At 61.2% G+C, this 19,291-nt stretch overlaps 1 protein-coding gene across 4 annotated transcripts; it reads right to left on the minus strand.

Moving 5' to 3' along the window:
- Positions 1-246: 246 nt before the first annotated feature.
- Positions 247-18,976, minus strand: LOC128338737 (coiled-coil domain-containing protein 50-like). 4 transcript variants are annotated; one of them, XM_053281580.1, is made up of 12 exons: positions 18,744-18,976; positions 16,133-16,261; positions 13,598-13,660; positions 11,962-12,094; positions 11,495-11,588; positions 7,730-7,820; positions 6,247-6,374; positions 5,323-5,385; positions 4,736-4,891; positions 3,852-3,946; positions 3,579-3,679; positions 247-1,265 (listed from the first exon to the last, which is right to left on the minus strand). In XM_053281580.1, exons 2-12 carry the CDS (start codon positions 16,179-16,181, stop codon positions 1,111-1,113), a joined length of 1,128 nt encoding a protein of 375 aa, XP_053137555.1. In that variant the 5' UTR covers positions 16,182-16,261; positions 18,744-18,976; the 3' UTR covers positions 247-1,110. The 4 variants fall into 4 exon arrangements, with proteins under 4 accessions (XP_053137555.1, XP_053137552.1, XP_053137551.1 ...); XM_053281577.1 differs by lacking the exon at positions 18,744-18,976 and having other exon boundaries at positions 3,852-3,943; positions 16,133-16,663; XM_053281576.1 differs by lacking the exon at positions 18,744-18,976 and having other exon boundaries at positions 16,133-16,663.
- Between the last annotated feature and the right edge of the window lie 315 nt (positions 18,977-19,291).

The following is a 19,291-nucleotide window of genomic DNA, read 5'->3' on the forward strand; positions in this document are numbered from 1 at the left end:
ATGAATGTTTGCCCCCCCCCCCTTCTGCATCCCCGCCTTTGTCTCCCCTCTACCTCCTCTGTGTTGCACACCTTCGACTGTAAGCTCCTCGGGGCAGGAGCCTTCTCCTCTTGTGCTTGTTCAAGAGAAACCAAGAAATGCTCCTGGGGCTGAGCAGTGGCCATCTGGATTGGGCCCTCCCAGTTGGGCCTCCGAGGTTTGTTTCTGGCCGAGTTCTGTCGGGTTCTTTTTTACAGCCTATACAACTATAACTTATAGTTGTTTTATTATTGGGGGGGGGGAGTGTTTCTGGAGCAGCTCAGCCACACGCCTGACCTGCTCTTATGGGGCACAGAAGTAGATGCTTATTTTTGAAATAAATGGAAGCTTCAGACTTCAGGCCTTTCTCTCCGTCCCGCTTGCACGGCGACACCCAGGGGAAGCCACCCTCGGCCACCGTCCAGGCAGCTCTCAATAGGGCTGGGGGTGCAATGCCGCCTGCAGGAGGGTCCCAGAAGCACCGGATCTCCTGAAGTGCCCAAAGCAGATGGCTCAGCACTGGAGAGCCAAGCGGCCGAAGATGGCCCGAGTCGAGACACCCCTGGCTGCTGCTCTCCATCCGGCCCCCGTGATCTCCTTCCCAGCTTTGCTCCCTCAGTGTTCCTGGCAACAGATGGGCAGGCTGCTGATTCTGCATCCTCCCCCCCCCCCGTCTCTGGAAAGGGCTCAGGACTCCTTCACGGGCCTTGAGCTCCCCACGCCTGCCCGAGTAGTTGGGCTCTTGCCTCCCGTCACCAGGCAGGCAATGCCCAACAATGCTGCCTCCCCAGCAGCAGCAAAACGGGTCTCTAGCTGAAGCATGTTGATCCAGAAGGGAAACCACCACTGTCTGGGATTCCTGCATTGGTCCGTGGAGGAGGCGAGTGGCGCGCCGCGAAACCCGAGTGGCAGTGGCCGCCTTTTGCATCCACCACACCAGAGGTCTGATCCGAGGCACTGGCGACGGGTCATTCGAACCCAGACCCAGAAGCGGACTGCAGCACAGCAGACCTTGTCCCGTTCCGTCCGCCCCCTGGTGGGGCTGGAGGCCAGCGCTCTGGGGGCCGAGGGGGCGGCCGGGTGGCCCGGCACTCACTGCTGCTTGCAGCCTTCTTTCTTCTCCCGGGATTTCGGGCGGCCCGTCTTTTCCGGCTGTCGTTTGGTCGGGGACACGAAGGCGGCTTCCACGGCCTCATCCAGGTAATCGAAGAAGCCGTCCACTGGGACCAGACGCCCTGGGCTGGCGGCTAAAGGGAGGAGGGCAGAGGAGGAGGGAAGGGAAGGGAAGCTTCCTGCTGCTGGGACCGTGCCAAGGCCAGAGGCAGAGGGGCTCTTGGCTGCCCGCTCCCCTGCCCCCCAGTCCCCGGCCCCAAAGGCCACCACCTTCTCTTTCTGGGGGGCTCCCAAACTGCAGCCCCTGCCTCCTGCAGGTGAATCCTCCTCCTCCTCCCCCCTGACTGGTGGCCATTGGGACCCCTGGGTGCCTGGAAGGCCCTGGAGGCCAGGCCCAGGCCAGGGGGGCCGTCTCCACGTCGGCCGCCATTCAGTGCCCAGGCACGGTCCCTGGACACTCACGGCCACCCACCGTTGGCGGGGTGATGCTGCTGCCGCTGCCGCTGCTGCGAGGACCACACACAAGGGGGGAAGGTGAAGGAGCAGCACGGGCAGGCAGGCAGCGTGTGGGGGGGAGCGGAAAACCCCAGGGCAGGAACCTCTGGGCTGCCAGCCTCTCTCAGCCCGTCCGCCAGGGGCTCAGTGGGGGTCGGGCGGGGAAAGGGGGCACCCTACTGCTCATTGCTCCCCCTCCCCCAATCCCGCCAGATGTGCCCCCCCCACCAAAGCACCACCTTTGCCGTGCATGTGTAGGCACACGGACACGGTCTGTGCATGCGCTGCGGAACGGCTTGTGCCCACGTCCGTGGCCGCCTCCTGTGGGAACGTCATCGCTCCCTCTTTCCTTGATGGTGGCCTGCCTATCCCAGGCTTCCTCCAAGGAGCCCAGAGTGGCGCGTCGGGCAATGCTTATCCTCACCGCAGCCCTAGGAGTTCAGTGAAGCAGCGGGATAAGCGACTGAGCCAGAGGCCCCCAGCACGTGTCATGGCAGAGCGGGGATTCGAACTGGGGCCTCCTTGGTCCTGGCCCAGCACTCTCCCCACCACTGCGCCCTGCTGGCTCTCTCCAGCCCTTTAGGAGCACACGGTCCACTTTCACGAGGGAGGGGCAGGAGCCCTGCACGTTCCTTCCATGTTTGAGATGAAAGTAGCCTTTTTGCCAGTTTAGACTACTATTATTCAATAGTTCTAGCCTGCATTTCAACAACAACAACAACAAAGGTCTCAGGGCCATTTCCACGGCACGGCAGAAGGAGTGGAAAGATGGTTCTCTGACCCCAAGGGGCTCCCAATCTCAAAATAAAGTTGTGCAAGGGAGACCCCAGCAGGAGGGGCTGCCGAGGGGGGCACAGTTGCTCTCCGCTGAGCAGCAGAAGCCAGACCCGGACCTTCTTGGCCCAGTTAGCGGGTGGGGGCAGGGTCTGAAGGCACATTGTGCAAAAGGCGGCTGCAGAACAGGAGAAGCTGCCTTTCAAGGGGGCCGCTTGGCACGGCTGGTCTGGGCCGTTTCCTAGTGGGCTTTCCCCACCCGCTCCTGCCCGCTGCAGAGCGCTCACCACAGAAATGCTTGGGAACTCTCAGACAGTTGGGACAAACTGACTTGCAGTTGTAACAGGAACATCCCAGGTTTCAAGAAAGCAGAACACTGTGTGTGTGACCTCTCCGGTGCCCATAACGTGCTCCCCGTTTGGAACAAGCCGTATTGCACACACCCTTCTCAGTCTACCCCTGGCTGTCCTGAGTGAGTCAGGATCAGCTGCACGGATCCCTGCGCTTCAGAACTGGAAGAGCTTTGGAACTGTTCCCAGGGGCTGCCGACGTGCCAGAAACGGCCAGCAGAGGGGGCTGCAGGTGGGCGCTCTGGCATGACGCCCTGGCCGGCTGAAGCAAGCAATGACTCGCTCGCTGCTTTGATTTCAATGCTTCCTCAGGATCAGAACTACCCTTTCAAGGCGGAGACTCGCTCTCTTTTCAGCAGGGAGAGAGCAACTCGCCCTCTCCAGCCCCAGCGCAGCATCCCTCCAGTGGCTGTGGCTGGGGTCTACCTTTGAGTTGCCTTTTAGATTGTGAGCCCTTGGAGGGCAGGGAAGCACCTTCTCCTCCTTTTGCTGTGTAAACTGCCTTTTTTGTACTGAACAGGAGTCTATAAACAGGAGCAACCGTAGTCGAAGCCAGTAAGTTCTCTTCTTGCACAGCCAGAGAGCAGCACAGGACTGGGTGAGCCAGGGGTGCTTGGGTGGGTGTGTACAAGAAATACCCACCAGCCCTCCAAGCGACAGGGAGGTGCCCGTGCCTATCTTGGGGGGCTCACCAAAGCCCTGCTGCCCCCTGCCTCTCTCTTTTCAAAGGGGAGGGGGTGGAGCGGAAGGATCCTGAGAGGAGACGAACCCGCAGAGGGAAGGCTCCTCTCCTCTCCGGAAAGTGTGCCCAGGACTGAAGGCTCGTACCTTGAGAGCTGTGGGCAGCCGTCCCGTCCACAGGCGCCTCCGTCCTCTTGGCCTTAAAGGTGGGGTCCAGATCCTCAGCAATGTTCCGGCAAAGCTGCAGTCTAAGAGAGAACCGAGACTCCGAGGAGACCACCCCGGGGCTGCTCACGCCAAGCATCTTCAAGGCCAGCTTTCCCAATCTGCTCCTTGGCCACCAGGGCAGTCAGTGGGTTCCCAAAGGTGGCTTGAAAGAAAAAGCACCCTGGATCCCTCCCCGTCCGCCTGAGCACTGACCTGGGGTCTGCCTGGCCTCCTCTTGCTGGCACCGCCGACCTTCTCCCCAGGGACCGGATATGGGGGGCAGCTTCAAAGCCCGGAGGGGCCGCCTTCTGGCAAGAGAGCAACAAGACGCCCTGAGAGAGGAGAAAGGGGAGCCGGACCTGCCGGCTGGGGGCTTCCACGATTGACCCCGACCACAGTGCGCTTCCGTACTTCCTGGGCTGTGACAGCAAAGGGCCGTCCACATTTCCGAGGCCTTCCTTCGGATTTTATCTTTGCGATCTAGCGCTACAATGTTGCAAGTCCGTTGCAGAAAAGTAGCTGTATTTTCCCACTGAAGGTGTTTGAGATTCTGGGGGTCGTCTTCAATACGACCCTGCCAAGCCAAAGCCTTTGACTGCTGCTCTAGGGTGGAATCTGGGAAGCGCCCGGGGGGGGGAGGGGGAGGCAGCTGCCGGGCCCTTTCCCGATCCTGGATGAATGGGCACTTTCTCCACGGGCCAGTTCAGTGCTGCTGGAAAAGGCAGGGAGAAGCGGAGGGCCGTCCAAGGACCCCCCCCCGCCCCCAGCCCCAGAGAGCAGAGCAGACCCCCCCGCCCACCCCCCCGGGAGAAGGCGCTAGCCCTGGGGGGCCCAGAAGTTGTAGAGCTAGAACTCTCATCATCCTCAGCCACATCGGCCAATAGTCAGAGGTGATGGGCGTTGTAGTCCAACTCCTCCGGGGGAAGGAGGGGGCTGTTCTGGGCTGGACTAAAGGCCCCCAGCGCCCTTTGCCTGGCACCCTGGCTGCTGGCTCCTCCCCTCCCCGAGCCCAGCTGCCGCCAGCCTCTCCGCCTCTGCTCCCTGAGCCCAGACTCCCGAGGGGACAAGGGAGCTCCCCCTGGGCTGCAAATACATACGGCGGCTTCTTCTTCGCCCTTCTGGGAAGGCGGCGATGCCTCCATTCCTGCCGGGACCTCCTGCGCTGAGAGGCTGTGGGCCGCCCCCCTGACGCCTGGGCCCAGAGTCCTCTGCTGGGCTTCCAGCTCCTGCTCTTGCATGTACCGAGCAATCTCCTGCGTGATGGAGGAGGAGGAGGAGGGTGAGAGAGGCTGCCTGCCCACTCCTCTCCCGGCCGGAAAGCTGGGATGGGCAGGAGGGCCCCCGCCCCACTCCTGCCCCCAGAGCAGCCAGGGGGGCTCCAGACTGGGCTGCGTCTGCCACACCCCAAGGCAGGGAAGTGCCCCGGCTGCTAGAATCTCTGCAAGCCCCCGAAGCCAGCCTTTTCGGCCGAGGAGGCAGGCAGGCAGGATCCAGGGGGGACAGAGAGACCCTTCCCTCCCTCCCTCCCTCCCTCTCCCAGAATGCCAGGACCCAGGATCATATGGCTGGCTGCTTGCCCCCCCCCCGCCCCGTCAGCAGGCCCTGCAGCCACACCCAGAGCTCAGCCATGGGGAGCCCTGCTGGAGGCCAAGGAGAGGAGGGGGGGAAGCCGCTGGCACCTGACCTCATCCTGGGCCACCTGGGCAACTCTGTAGTCATCGTCACACTGCCGGGTCTTCCTGGCTCTCTGCATGGGGGGGGGGAGCAAACAGGAAACGACTTGGTGGGGGGGCGGAACCCTTTGGAGAAAGGAGCTCTCTCCCTGCCCCCCCACCCCATGCTCTCTCTCTCTCTCTCTCTCTCTCTCTCTCTGCAGAGACGACAGCTGCAAACCCCCCCCCCCGTAGTTTATTCCTCAGCCAGGCAAGGAGACGCTGGCTTATTCTCTGCAATGGTGTCCATTCTGGTAAAATATGCACCAGGCAAAGACGGATCCAGGTGTGAAGCTTCTCAGAAGGCAGAAGTTTTCTCAGTCTCTGGCGAGGGCTGATCCCAGCCCAGGACGGAGCCTGGAGCCTCCTGAGTCCACAGCAGGGGCCCTGCCACTCATGGGGGGTGGCCTGGGGCCATCTGAGGGAATGCGAAAGACAAGGCCGGAGGGGGCTGTTTATTCCATCAAGTAGGACTGTGCAACATCTTCTTTCTAAAGGCACCAGCATTGTGGTCTGGGCAAGATCCAAATGCATTGATATGTAAGAATTATATTGAATTAAACGGTGAATCAATTAAAGGCAGGTAATCAATCAACCGCGTAAGGAGAGCTCTGCTGGATCAAAGCCCAGCATCCAGTTTCCAACCGTGGTCAGCCTTTCTGAAGGCTGGGTCTGACTGTACAGTAGCCGCTGCTCCCAAGGGGGATCTTGGCCACCCCACAGGGTCGAGGGCTGCCTCCCCACAAACTCCTCGGTAAAGTAAAGTTGCGCCTCCGACTGGCCAAGAGGCCTAGTGGTCCCTCCCAGGAAGAGCGGCCGGCCCTCCTCTGCCCTGGCTGCTGCTGGCCACCTAAGGGGCGGGGCAGGTGTGGGGCACCCCCTGGTGGGGCACTCACCAGCCGCGTCTGCCGCTCCTCCTCCCGCTGCAGCCTCCGGGCCAGCTCTTCATCCTGCCGGAGCAGCAGCTCCCGGCTCCGGAGCGCCAGACCTGCCATGGCCCAGTTCAGAGGCACAAGACCATCCTCTGGACCAAACACACCAAAGGAAAAGGGGGGGGGAGCACAGCGGGCGTGAGGGGGCGAGGCGGGGGGAGAGGGTCCGCTGCCCGAGGAGGAGGCAGCCCTGTGCAGATGGCAGGGCTGGCGCTGGGCTGGGCACCTCCAGCTGTGGGTCAGACCCGGCAGGGCCCTCAAGCACAGCCAAGGCACAGCTGGACTCCCCCTGAGGGGCCCCTTTTCTTAAAGTGGCGATTCTCTTGTCTTCAGCAGGGGGAGAGCTACTGGTCCCATCCAACCCCAGCACAGCACCAGTGGTTGTTGCTGCTGCTGCCGCCGCCAGGTGGATGCTCTGGGTCCAGCTGCTGCCTCCCAGCTCCCTGCCTCCGCTGAGTCAAGTCAGCCCTCTTCCCGCCCTGCCCTGGCCTCTGAAAAGAGGCTCCAAAGGAAATTGCTGGCGAGGTCCTGAGAGGTCCTCTGCGTGCCAGTCCAAACTGCAGCCAGGGAGGGGCCCTCCTGGCCCTTGGTGCCCAGCAAGCCCTGCTCTGCTTGCAGCCAGCCACATTGCGGGCAGCGCTGGGGCCACCTGGGGCCACACACTCGGGTCCCGGAGGAGCAGGGCTGGAGCTGAGCTGCTCCAGGGTCCTGAACCGACTGTGCACCCCCCAGATCCCGAGGGGTCTTGGGGCTGACGGGTCAATGGGGAAAGGGCTCCAGGGACAGACTGCGGAAGCCGCTGCCTCAGACGGCCAAACACTCCAGCCGCCCTTGGTGAGACGGCGCAGTGGCTGAGAGCTCCGGGTTCAGCTCTTGCTCACCTGGTGACCTTGGGCTAGCAACCCCCCCCACTCTCAGCCTCCAGCCTGCACCACGGGGCTAGCCACGCTGGCCACCCTTGTATGGCCTTGGAAGGATGTTGCAGTCGGCCAGAAAGGGGCCTTCCAGGTCAGGGTGCTTTTTAAGAGGGCAAGGCCAATTCATGGGGGGGCAGGGGGGGCGACCACCAGCGGCTGTCAGCCACAAGCGCTAAATGGAGCATCTACACACATGGGCAGCATACTGCCGGCCACCTGTCTATGGAGGCCAGGTGCAAGGAATGCCCCCCTCCTCTGCCCCCCGCCCAGCCTGTGGGTTTTCCAGGGAACAGAATGCTGGGCTAGGTGGACTGGGGGCGAGGCAGGGTCTGATCCTGCAAAGCTGTCCTCATCTGGTTTGGCAACACGTCCCATTGGCTCATTTCCCAGTCATGGGGCAGTGCCAAGCCAGCCCAGAGCGGCCTTGCCCCCTCCCCTCCAGGGCCCACGTGGTCTGGCCAGCCTGTGGCAGGGAGGCAGGGGAAGCAGCAGGGCGCCCAGCACCACCCTGGCCTCCAGAAGGCAGCTACCTCTGGCCCGGCCTGGGCTCCCGAGGAGTCTCCGCTTCTGCTGGCGGCCGGCCGCCTCCTCCTCCAGGTCCTGCAGCCGCTGGGCTATTTCCTGGGCAGGGGAGAAAAAGCAGAGCCGGCTGGAGGGAAACAACAACTATTTATATTCCGCTTTTCAACAAAAGTTTCCAAAGCACTTTACACAGAAAAATAATAAATAGAAATAAGATGGCTCCCTGTCCCCAAAGGGCTCCCAATCTAACATTGTGAAACATCTTTCTAACGCGAGGAGTCTTCAGGCAACAACTGCTCCATAGACCTGCAGAATCTGCAAGTGTATTATTATTATTATTATTTTATTATTATTCTTACATTTATATCCCGCTCTTCCTCCAAGGAGCCCAGAGCGATGCACTACATACTTGAGCTTCTCTTGCACAACAACCCTGTGAAGTAGGCTAGGCTGAGAGAGAAGTGGCTGGCCCAGAGTCACCCAGCAAGTCTGAATGGGGATTTGAACTCAGCTCTCCACGGTCCTAGTCCAGCACTCTAACCACTATACCACGCTGGCTCTGTCATCACCACCACTTTAAAGTTGCGTGAAGATCCCTTTTGAATTCTGAACAGCTAAGAGGCAGAGGAAGGACCCCGTTCCTCTCTTGGGCTCTAGGAATCAAGAATTCCAAACGAAGAGCTTTGGGCAGACAGCAAACCACCCTTGTGAAAACAGGTTTCTGAGCTGGACAACCCTCATCATGCCACGAAAGAAGAGACACCAGGAGCTTTCCCAGACGGGCAGCTTTACTATGGCAGGAAGTTCCACAAGTTAAGCCGTTCTGAGCACTGCACCAAAGTGCTACTTTTTAAGGACGCACATAACTGTGAATCGTCAGCAGCAAAGCTGAATAATGCCGTTGGCTGTATGAGCAGCACCGTCCGTTGGCCGTCTTGACGTCGCAGTGAATGATTCCCTCGTATGAACTCCCCTCTCCCCCCAACACACACCCCTAAGTGTAGTGAAGTTCAGCTGCCACTTGGAAAAGCTCCAGGGAGCAAAAGACGACCAGCACAGCTCACCACTGGGGGCTAGTAATGGTTAGCCAAGAACTTCCAGGGCATTTTCCAGATTACACGCTGCAGATTTTGCAAGGTGTCCATTAAGCACCCCTCTGCATTTCTCATGTTGTGACATCACGGTCGCTGTGCGGTCACCAGGGCGCCGCCAATATTTCCGATGCCTTGATTCGGGTTTTATTGGTGTGTTTGGGCCCTATAACATTGGGCCTTATAGAATGTGCGTTTGGACCCTATAGAATGTGAGCCCTTTGGGGACAGGGAGCCATCTTGTTTGTTTTATTTCTCTTTGTAAACCGCCCTGAGCCATTTTTGGAAGGGCGGTATAGAAATCGACTAAATAATAATAATAATAATAACAACAACAACAACAACAACAACAACAACAACAACAACAACGTTGTAAAACTGTTGCAGGGAAGTGCTGTGTTTTTCCATTGTACAGAGGCTTGCCCCGTGTTTGACGCGGTGTGGGCTGGGCAGTTCACTTGGATTTGCCAATTTTTACTGCCCCTTTCCGCTCATTCCTGAAATAATGTTGCCACTCATGTAGTAGTAGTAGTAGTTGCTATTATTATTAATAGTTATTATTCTTATTTTCCGTGTAAGTTCTTGTGCAAGAGTGCAATCCACACTGATGCAACTTGTTTCTCATTTTCTTTTGGCTTTTGATTTTGATTGCTCATGTTTTTCATTAAGACTTTTTTTTGTGTGTGTGGACACATTCATGCTGTGGATTTGCTTGCTCATTCGGCAGATCAAGGAGCTGTTGATATGTAAAGCCACACAATAAATATTTTTGCACAACTGAAAGTAATTGTAAATTATGTTTGTAAGCTTGTTTCAATTCTTAGCCACCTGAAAACTAATGATAAATATTTGACAATGCAGATGTATTTTGATACACTGAAGCTTACTGTGCCCAACATCTGCTTCCTTGGTGTTTAAATTTGTGTTAAGACTGCTTTCAATGATTGTTTATGCCTGTTACTTTCAAGACCACACCTTTGCACAAAAGCACTGAGAAATGTTTTGGGTTTTTTTTTTAAAAAAAAGAGTTTGTTGTGTCAGCAGTTCCCCACTCCTTCCATGACCCTATTGTCCCTGGAATCTGATATGTCAAGCCGATTTTTCTTTTTACAAATATAGCTAATGTATTTCTGCTCGATTTCCACTTTCATCCTTGGCTTTTGATCCCATGGGTCTCGTGGCCCATGGTACTTCTGCTTGCACAAAAGCACCAAGAAATGGGTTTTTTTGTTATTTTTTTAAAAAAGAGTTGGTTGCGTCTCCACACTCTCCGCAACCCTATTGGCTGGAAATGGTAGAGGAGGAGGGGGCAGTGATTGCGATCCAGGTGGAATATGGACACCTGCCTGGAATATCCGCTGCAGTGGTGGGCAATATGAACAGCCCAAACCCTGCCATGTTGCATAGAAAAATGCATCAAAGCCGCTGCATTCATGCTTTCAAACTGCTGCCTAATTCCGCTGCACTATGCAACACTTTAACCGTTGCAAATCTCGTCATCCGGAAAACGCCCTGGAGCTTTCCCAGACAGCTGGCTTTCCTGCGAGTTTGAAGTTGCCCCCACAAACTGACGCAAAAAGTGGATTTTCTTAACCCCAGATATAAACCGGGCCACACTCTTAATGTGCAGTGAAAAACCCGAATTGTGTGTGAAGTGCTCCCCGAAAGCTCTCAGGGACTTCGGGGTAAGTTTGGCCGATATATGAACGCCCCCCCCATCCATTCTGGAGGAAATGAGAACGAAAAGCCGAGCATGAAAAACTTCCCTAGCATGCACAGGAGTCCTTGTGAAATGAATGCAACACATTCCATCCCCCTAGACAGCTCCCATCTAGTCGGCGCCCGGAAGGAATAGGAAGCCCCACAGAGACGCGGGACGCCCAATATCATAGGAGCCGGGCTCTCCCAGCCCTGAGCCTTGCTAAGAACCGGAGCCTCAAGCAGCCTTGCGGGCGGCCTGACACCCGTTGCCTGACGGAGGAGGCTGCCCAGACATTCGGAGCCTTTGCTCTCCGTGCTGGCAGCCCCTCCTCCTCCCCAGGGCGCCCCCCCCCCCCAGCCTCCACTTCCTGCCTCTGAGCTCTCTGCTCAGCAGCCTCTCTTCTCCTTCCGGGCTGATCTCCTGCAGGCCGCCGCACTCTGGATTCCAGCGTCATCCTTGGCACAGGACTGTGGCCAGCCACGAACTGCAGGGAGCGGGCAGCGGTTCTGCAGGGGCTTGGAGCAGCCAGGCCGGCAGCTCTCTCTGGGTTTCAGGGATGCCCCACGGCAATGTGCCCACTCCGCAGGGGAGGCGCGGCTCCCACACCCCTTGGAGGGGCCCCCTGGACCCCCTTTCGCTCAACTCGCACTTGAGCGGTCCAGAGCCCCAGCTGGCTCTCGGGGTGAGGCTGGGACAGGACACCGGGGGGGGGGGTGGCGGCACAGGGGTGGAATTCATCCCCCCAGGAAGGCCCGTCAGCTGCTAGGAAGCTGCCCCTTGCCAAGGAAGGGGAAGGCACGCCGGGCTCACCCCTTCCCTTCCCTTCCCACCTGCAGGCCATGTCTCTGACCCCCTCGATTCCCTGGTGCATCCTGGCATCCGGCCACTCTTGTAGGGCCACCAGCAGCAGCCCGACGGAAGAGACAGCCCGGCCTGCCCCTCGGAGGAAGGCGCAGGGCGGCCCCACTCCTGCCAAGTACCTGGTCTCGCTCCTCCCGCTGCCGACTCGCTCCGGCTTTCCTCCGAATGTCCTCCTGGACGGCGGCGCGGGCCGTGTGGGAGTCGCTCTCTTCACTGGGGAGGGAGGGAGCTGTGAGGGCGGCAGACCGAGGGGCAACCCAGCCAGCCCTGCAGGGCAGATCCCCAGCTCTGGCGCCTGCCCCACGGCCTGCCGCAGGGTGATTCTCCAGAGTGTCCAGCCGCAGCCCCGGAGGGGCCCACCAGAAGCAGCCGGACCCCAGGAGCGGCCCCCCCCCTCTGGCCTCCGAGCTTGTGCTCCCCACTGCCCCCAGGGGCTGGCAGGTCTGTGGGGCTGGGAGGCAGGCCTGGCCGGCACTGGGGTGACCCCAGATCCCCTCGTCCATGTGCACCACGAGGAACAGCAGCCCCCAAGAAGCAGCAGAAGCCTCCACCGGCTGCTGCCCAGGGAGATCCCAAGGCAACCTACATCTGCTGCTGCTGAGCGCTGTGCCGCTGGCTCCCTTCCTCCTCCTCCTCCCTGCCCTGAAGCTCTTTGGCGATCCGGATGTCCTTCTGGACCAGCCGGCTCTTCTGGACGTTGGAGGCATAATGCTGTTCAACTGGTGGAGAGACGAGAGGGACGGAAATCTCAGGGCTCCACCTCCCCTGCAGCCCCACTGCTCCTGCTGTGCCCCCCGCCCAGCGCCAAGAAGCAGCAGCCCCCTTCCCCAAAGGGACTGGATGGCAGCCCTCCCTGTCTGAGGTGCTTCCGACTAGGCGGAGTGGGGCGGGGGGGGCACCAAGGGGGAGATGGAGCCGGCCTCGCTTCGAGGGGGCAGCCAGCAAGGCAGGGCGTCCACCCGGATCACGCTTGTGCCCAGGCTGGCCGGGGCAACCCGTCAAGGAAGCTTGGAGGCAGCAGGCGCCCCGGCAGGAGGAGAGGGGCGGCCTGTTGCTCCGTGGCAGAGCCTCGGCCTGGCCTGCAGGACCCCCCCCCGCCCCCTCCAGGAAGGGCCCCCACCTGAAAGCCCAGAGAGCAGAGGAAGATGCTCAGGGCAGGGGGAGGGAGAGGGAGAGCCTCCCTTCCCAGCCCCACGGCTGGAAAATGGCCCCCCACTCAGGAAGCCGCGGGCTCTGCACGACCCCTTGGCCGGCAGGGAGCCCAGAGAGGCTCCTGCCAGTCCAGGGATGGGGCTGCCTCTGGGGCCCTTGTGCCCTCTGGAGGGGCCGGCAGGGCCAGATCGTCCCCTCCGGGGGTCATGGGGCCAGTCTGGGAAGAGCATCCAGGGGCCAAGTTGTTCCCTCCCTGGCAGAGAGAGTCCTGCCTGCAACCTGGGGAAAGTCGCTGCTGCCCGTCTGTGCAGACAAGGCTGAGCCAGAGGGACTCAGGGTCTTATCCTGAGGCAGCTGCCGCGGTTCCTCTGGGGACAAGATGGAGCAGCCGGGCCCCCCTTCCGCACCCCACCGGGACCCTCTGGCTGGACGCAGCCCTGCAGCCCTGGGCCTCGCCTGGACTCCTCCCTCCCACCCTGCCTGTCCACCCTCCACTGCCACTCACTCATCCCTGGCAGTGGGGGGGGGCGCAGGGGGGGGCAGAGAAGCCTCTGGGCTTTGGGCACGTCTTCCCTCCCTCCCTCCCTCCCTGCAGAGGGGAAGTCTTGACGTCAGGGGATGATTCACGAGCGCTGGCCGTGGCCGCCCAACCTGGCTGAGATGCGCAAGGAGACACCTCTGGGCTGGGGCCACGGCGGGGGGGGGGGGGGCGGGCCGGGATGGATCCCTGCAGGCAGCTGCCAGGAGAAGCCCCCACCCCGCCCTCTCCACAAGCAACCTTGAGAACGTCCCTCCAGGCAGCCCGACCCCCCTCGTTAAAACTCACCGGTTTGCGTCACAGAAGCGCTAGACTCCATTTAATTAACCAAAGTAGGATCGTAAAAGGACAGGAGCCAAGTCCCCCAGGCAGGCAGGCAGGCAGCCCCCCCCCCCCCGGGCAAGCAGGCGGTTTCCAGGGCAGCCGTCCTCCCTGGTGCCTCCTTGGCTCTCCGGGGCAGAGGCCGGGGCCACTGAGAAAGAGGCCCAGGCCAGCCCAAAGCAAGCCCACCCGACCCAACACCCATCCTTACTCTCTTGTTCCTGCAGGGAACAGGCCAGCGCTCCGTCTTCCAGGACAGCAAAGTCACGGCGGACTGCAGAGAGGAAGAGCAGGCAGCAGGAGCGACCAGGCTCCGCTCACAAGGAAGACCCCCGCCGCCCTCCCCCTTGCCCCCGTGGAGGCACACGCACACTCCCGCCCTCACACACAGGGCCTGGCCCTCCCTCGCACGCCCAGCAGTTTCCCTCCCGCCGGTCCTTCTCCTCCTGTCCGAACGTGCCCAGCCTCCAGCTTGCAGCCACCGACCGGCCCACCCCACCCACCCACCCACCCACCCTGGACACCCCGCGGCTGCCGCCAAGGGGGCTTCCCCATGCAACACCCAGCTCTCCACCCCCAGCTGGGGAGACCAGGCAAGGCTGGAAAGCAGAAGCAGCAGGGGGAGGGAGCGGGGCTCTCGGTGGCCATGGGGCCGCCCCACACCATGCCTTATACCCCCTGGGGTTTCTGGAGCACCTTCTGGAGCAGCCCCCTACAAGCGCCCCGGAAGCCAGTTCAGCAGGGCGATTCATTCCCATTTAGAGTCACTCAGCATTATTGCTGCATTCAGTAGGAGCATTACTCCCCCTGAAATGTCTTTATAGTTACCTTTATTCAGTGGGATTCTTATTTCCACATGTATTAATGTGAGACGCAACACAGGGGCAGCTCACAAGAAAAGAAACAACCACAACAAAGTGCGACAAATGTTGGGAGGTCAGAGAACCAGCACTCTGAATCTGGCCTGGAAGTCACCTGTTGCTGCAGGATTGGTGCCGTCCTGGTGGAGACCGCAATGCCCACAGGCTTCCTGAACCTGCTGAAGTTTTTGAACGGTCTCTGTAGGCAGCCCCACAGAGAGGGCACTGCAGCGACCCTCTCTGGATGCCACCCGCGCTGGGCTCAGGGGACCTCCGGAGGCGTGGAGGAGAGGGCCTTGCCTAAAGCAGTGGCCAGGGGTGAGAGTCATAGGAAGATAGGGACATAGGGAGCTGCCTTCTACCGAGTCAGACCCTTGGTCCATCTAGCTCAGGATTGTCTTCACAAACTGGCAGCGGCTTCTCCAAGGCTGCAGGCAGGAATCTCTCTCTCAGCCCTCTCTTGGAGATGCTGCTGCCAGGGAGGGAATTTGGAACTTCCTTCTGCTCTTCCCAGAGCAGCTCCATCATCCCCTACGGGGAATATCTTGCAGTGCTGCTCCCACATCAAGTCTCCCATTCATATGCAACCAGGGCAGACCCTGCTTAGCAAAGGGGACCAGTCCTGCTTGCTGCCCCCAGACCAGCTCTCCTCTCCTGGGCTGGTCTCCCCTCTGGGCTTCCCGGCTGACCCTCTTCTGAGTCCCAACGCGAGACCTCCCCAGGGGCAGGCGAGGGCTTTGCACACCACAGTGAGAGCCAGGAGGGCTTGACTGAGGCAGGGGTGGTCCGGGCTGGCTGCTGTGCCCCAGAGCCCGGCTGCTCCCCTCCAACAACCTGGCAACCTCGGCAGGCACCACACCAGGCATGGAGCCCGCCCAAGTCAGCAGGGCCCTCCCTGCAGGAGTTTGAGGGGTGGGACACACTGGCGAGACCCCGGAGACATCTTGGCACCGGCAAAGCCCCGCCCGCCTCCACACCCTGGCATGCAGCAGCAGCAGCAGCATTCCTCGGCCGCTCAGCTGGCAACAAGAGGGTGTGGAAAGCAGCGCCCCATCTGCCTGGGCTCTGGCAAGATTTATGTAACACCAGACGAGGGAGGGAGGGAGGGAACACGGAGGAGGCTTGCACACCTGAAGGCGATGATGATGCCGGGCCTGTGCCAGTGGGGCCTCTTGCAGAGCGACCCACAGCTCAGCCACGCGCCAGAGAGATGCTGGCCCACATCTGTGGGTTGCAGGAAGATCTCCTGCAGCTCAGGGGGTTCAGCCCAAAACAAAGGCCAAAAAAAGGGGCCAGAACTCCCCAGGAAATCCTGGTAGATTTACTCAGAATGTTTTTATTGGCACCTTCCGTAAAACTAGTTCAGTGTGGCCTGACACGTTTTGAGGGAACGCCTCTGAAGAAGAGCATTGCCTCAAAAGGCGCAAGGCAGCACTGAACCGATTTTATGAAAGGCTACCAATAACAACATACTGAGTCAATCTACCAGCACCTGGGGAGTTCTGTGCCCCCCCCCACAGCAGTCCGGATGAGAGCAGCAGTGCAGACTCACCCCACTCTTTCTGCCCCCAACTTGTGGGATTGATTACCCAGGAGAGTCAGTGCTGGGCGACCCCCCCTGCTCAGGGGATTTTAGGCCACACCCCACCCCACATGCCGGCCATAATGTCTAAAAGCAGAACATCCATCTCCAGGAGCAGGAGACCCCCCCCGAGGATCCAATGCTGGGGACATCTCCGTCACCTTGCCCTCCTCCGAACAAAGAACCCCTGTGACTTTCACCCCTTGAGGATCTGAATCCCATCCCGCCCCCCACCCCAAGCCCGCCCCAACAAATCAAGGCCAGGTCTAGGGAGGCTGGGCACCCAGCCAGATCCACGGCTTACCTTCCTGAACCGGAGGCAGACGGGAACTGTCCACTTGGACGTCGGTCATCTTCAGAGCCACGCTGCCAGCCAGCCAGCCCTGCTCCCTCGGGGGCCGCGCAGAGGCACTCTTGCGAGGAGAGAGGCGCCCTGGGAGGAAAGGCAGCCAGCTGGGACCGCAAGGAAGGATCCCCCGAGAGCCAGCTGGGTTTCCAAGGGGGCGCCAGAGGCAGCAGGCCACGGAACTGCCCGACCCCAGCAGGGGTGGCCTCCCTGGCAGCTTCCTGGCTCCCACCAGCAGCCAGAGCTGCTCCTCCCAAAAGCCTCTCCTGGGGCCGAGGGAAGAGGAGACGCTCCAGTCCGTGGAGATGCAGGCAGGGAGCCCCCAGAGAAGCTTCTCCCTGCCTTCCCAAGGAGAGGAACTGCTGAAGGCTCCTGCCACCCCCCAGCTCATGAGACGGCTGGGATCCCAAGAGCAGCCTCGAGTGGTGTCAGGCCCCCAGTGGGGGGGGTGGAGGACACGGGCTCCCCCCTCCAGTCCAGCAATGTCACCGTCGGCTTTCCAGGGGTGATGTGCTGTTCTTAATGGGCAAGGTGCCCTTTTCTCCCTGGGACTCCCAGCTCCAGAGCCCTGTCAGGAGACGGGCCCCTTAAGGAGAGACTCCACCCAGTTGGCAGCTGCACCAGGTGCTGCAAAGGAGGCTTCCCTCTCCCTTCCCAGGAGAGCCTGGAGCTGCCCAGGCATGCCGGGGCCCGAACAAGCCTCTCCCGGCGGGGGCGGGGCTGAGCACACCTTGGGTCTGCCAGCTGTCTCTTGGACCACAGCGCCCATCACCCCCAGCCAGAGGGGCCCACAGAGGGGAGTTGTAGGCCAGCATCGGCCTGAGGGGGAGTCGGGGTCTCCCGGCTTGCTCAGAGCTGTCTCCAAGCAGGAGCTGGGAAGCAGCAGCTTGGACCAAGTAAGGGCAGCAGCAGCAGCAGCCGCTCCCCCAGCGGCCAGCTTTCCCCGTCTTGACGGAGGCCAAGGCACTTCTCCTGCCCAGCGCCCAGGCGTCAGGCTGCAGCCGAGCAGGGCCAGACTCCAAGGGGGGGGGCAACCATGTCCCCTCTCAGGTGTGTGTGTGCACACGGTTTGTGCTGTCCGCACAGGTTGGATCAGGGAGGCCCCACCCTGCAGGCGCATGGTGCGCGCACACTGCCTGCATCCTGGTGCCCGGAACGCAACACACTCTGTGCACAGGCGGTGGTGATGGGGGGACCCCCAAGGAAGCCCTGGTGGCCCCCTGCCCCTCCATCCAGGCCAGGGTTTGGCCAGGACAGGACGGCACCAGGGGGGCCCCCTCCTGGTCAGAAGCCTCTGCCCCTTGGTCCAGGCCCAGCACAAGGCTCCTGCGTCCATGCCAGGGGGGCCCCAGCCAGGAGAGTTGACAAGCAGCCTGGCAGAGGGCAGTGGGCTCAGGAGGACCCCCCCCCAGTGCCACCCCAGCACCCAGGAGGGTGCTGCCGGGCTAGCTGTTGACCTCCTGGCCTGGCACCAGCAGGGCATCCTTTGAGGGCTACCCCTCAGGAGCACTGAGCCCCTCTTTCTGAAGAGACAAAGGAAAAGCAAGCGCTCTGCGCATGAGCAGAGGCACACTGGGTCTTTTCCTTTCAAAAGGGCCTCTGGGGGTGGGAAGCCTTTGTGGGGTGGGCTACAACTTGGGGGGGAGGGTCTGCAGAGGCGGCAAGCTGGCCTTCCAAAGATGCAAGAGAGAGGCACTCTGTGCATGAACAGAGGCACTCCTCAACCCTCGCCTCTCAAAAGGCACTTTGTAGTGGGGATGCTCCTTGGGGCATGGCCTTTGCAGACACGTGCCACAAGCCCATATGCCAAGGTCCCACCCCAGGCTGGCAAAGGAAGCCTCCTGCACCCCCAACCAGCCTACGCATGCTGCGGCTGCTGCCAGCCAGTATCTTCACCGCCCTGGGCCTGGGGCCTGACTCTGGCCGGCAGCGGGCCACCCTGACACCTGGCAGAGAGCCTGGAGGAGACCCAGGGAGCTCTGCACATGCACCCCAGTGCTTTTGCTGGGGAGGGGTTGGAGGGCGACAGAGAGGCACTCTGTGCTCCCCGGGACGGGGGAGGGGAGGGAATGGGAGAGGCGCCCCCCCCGCGAGGAGGGGAGGCCCCTCGCACGGGCGGCGGCGGCGGCAGTGGATCCTTTTACCTGGCAGGTGGGGGGGGGGGTGTGGAGGGGCCGCCGCGGCCAGCCCTCGGGCGGGGGTCTCCCGGCCTCTCCTCCTCCGCCTCCCGCGGCTCGCCCGGCTCGCCGTCTCCGCCCCCTGCAAGCAGCAGCAGCAGCAGCCCGGCCCCAAAGGGCTGGCCGGGGCGGAGCCGGGAGGCCGGCAGAGCGAGAGAGACCCTCCTCCCTCTTTCGCGGGGCGCCCCCCCCGCCTCTGCAAGGCACCCCCACGCGGGCTCGCCCTTCGCCAAGGACAGCCGCCGCAGCCGCAGCCGCAGAGGGGTCGCCGGCCCGGTTCCTTCCTTCTCTGCAGCCAGCGCCTCCCGCCTGCCCCACCGCAGCACCACTGCTGGTGCGCACCGGGAATGGGGCTGCTCGCCCGCCCGCCCCGCCCGCCCGCCGCGGCGCACCTGGCCCGGCCCCTGCAGGCAGCCCATCATCACTAGCCTCTGGGCTTGCTTTTCTCTTTCCCTCCGTCGTCCCCACGGGAGCCCAGGATGGGAGCTGCGCTGCCTCCTCCGCCGACCCAGTCAGACTCTTGGTCCATCCAGCTTATGGTTGTCTACCCAGACTGGCAGCAGCTTCTCCAAGGCTGGAGTCTCTCTCTCCCCGCCCTCTCTTGGAGATGCTGCCACGGAGGGAACCTGGGACGTTCTGCAGGCGAGCAGGCAGGTGCTCCTCTTCCCAGAGCGGCCCCATCACCCCCTGAGGGGCATACCTTCCAGTGCTCACACTTCTAGTCTCCCATTCAGATGCGAACCTGGGTGGACCCTGCTTAGCACAGGGGACCATTCATGCTTGCTACCACCAGACCAGCTCTCTTCCCGGCAGAGGAAAGCTGGTCTTGTGGTAGCAAGCATGACCTGTCCCCTTAGCTAAGCAGGGTCTGCCCTGGTTGCATATGAATGGGAGACTCGAAGTGTGAGCAGCACTGGAAGACCTTCCCCTCCGGGGATGA

Source organism: Hemicordylus capensis, chromosome 16 (assembly GCF_027244095.1).
Source record: "Hemicordylus capensis ecotype Gifberg chromosome 16, rHemCap1.1.pri, whole genome shotgun sequence".
NCBI classification, from domain to species: Eukaryota; Metazoa; Chordata; class Lepidosauria; order Squamata; family Cordylidae; genus Hemicordylus; species Hemicordylus capensis.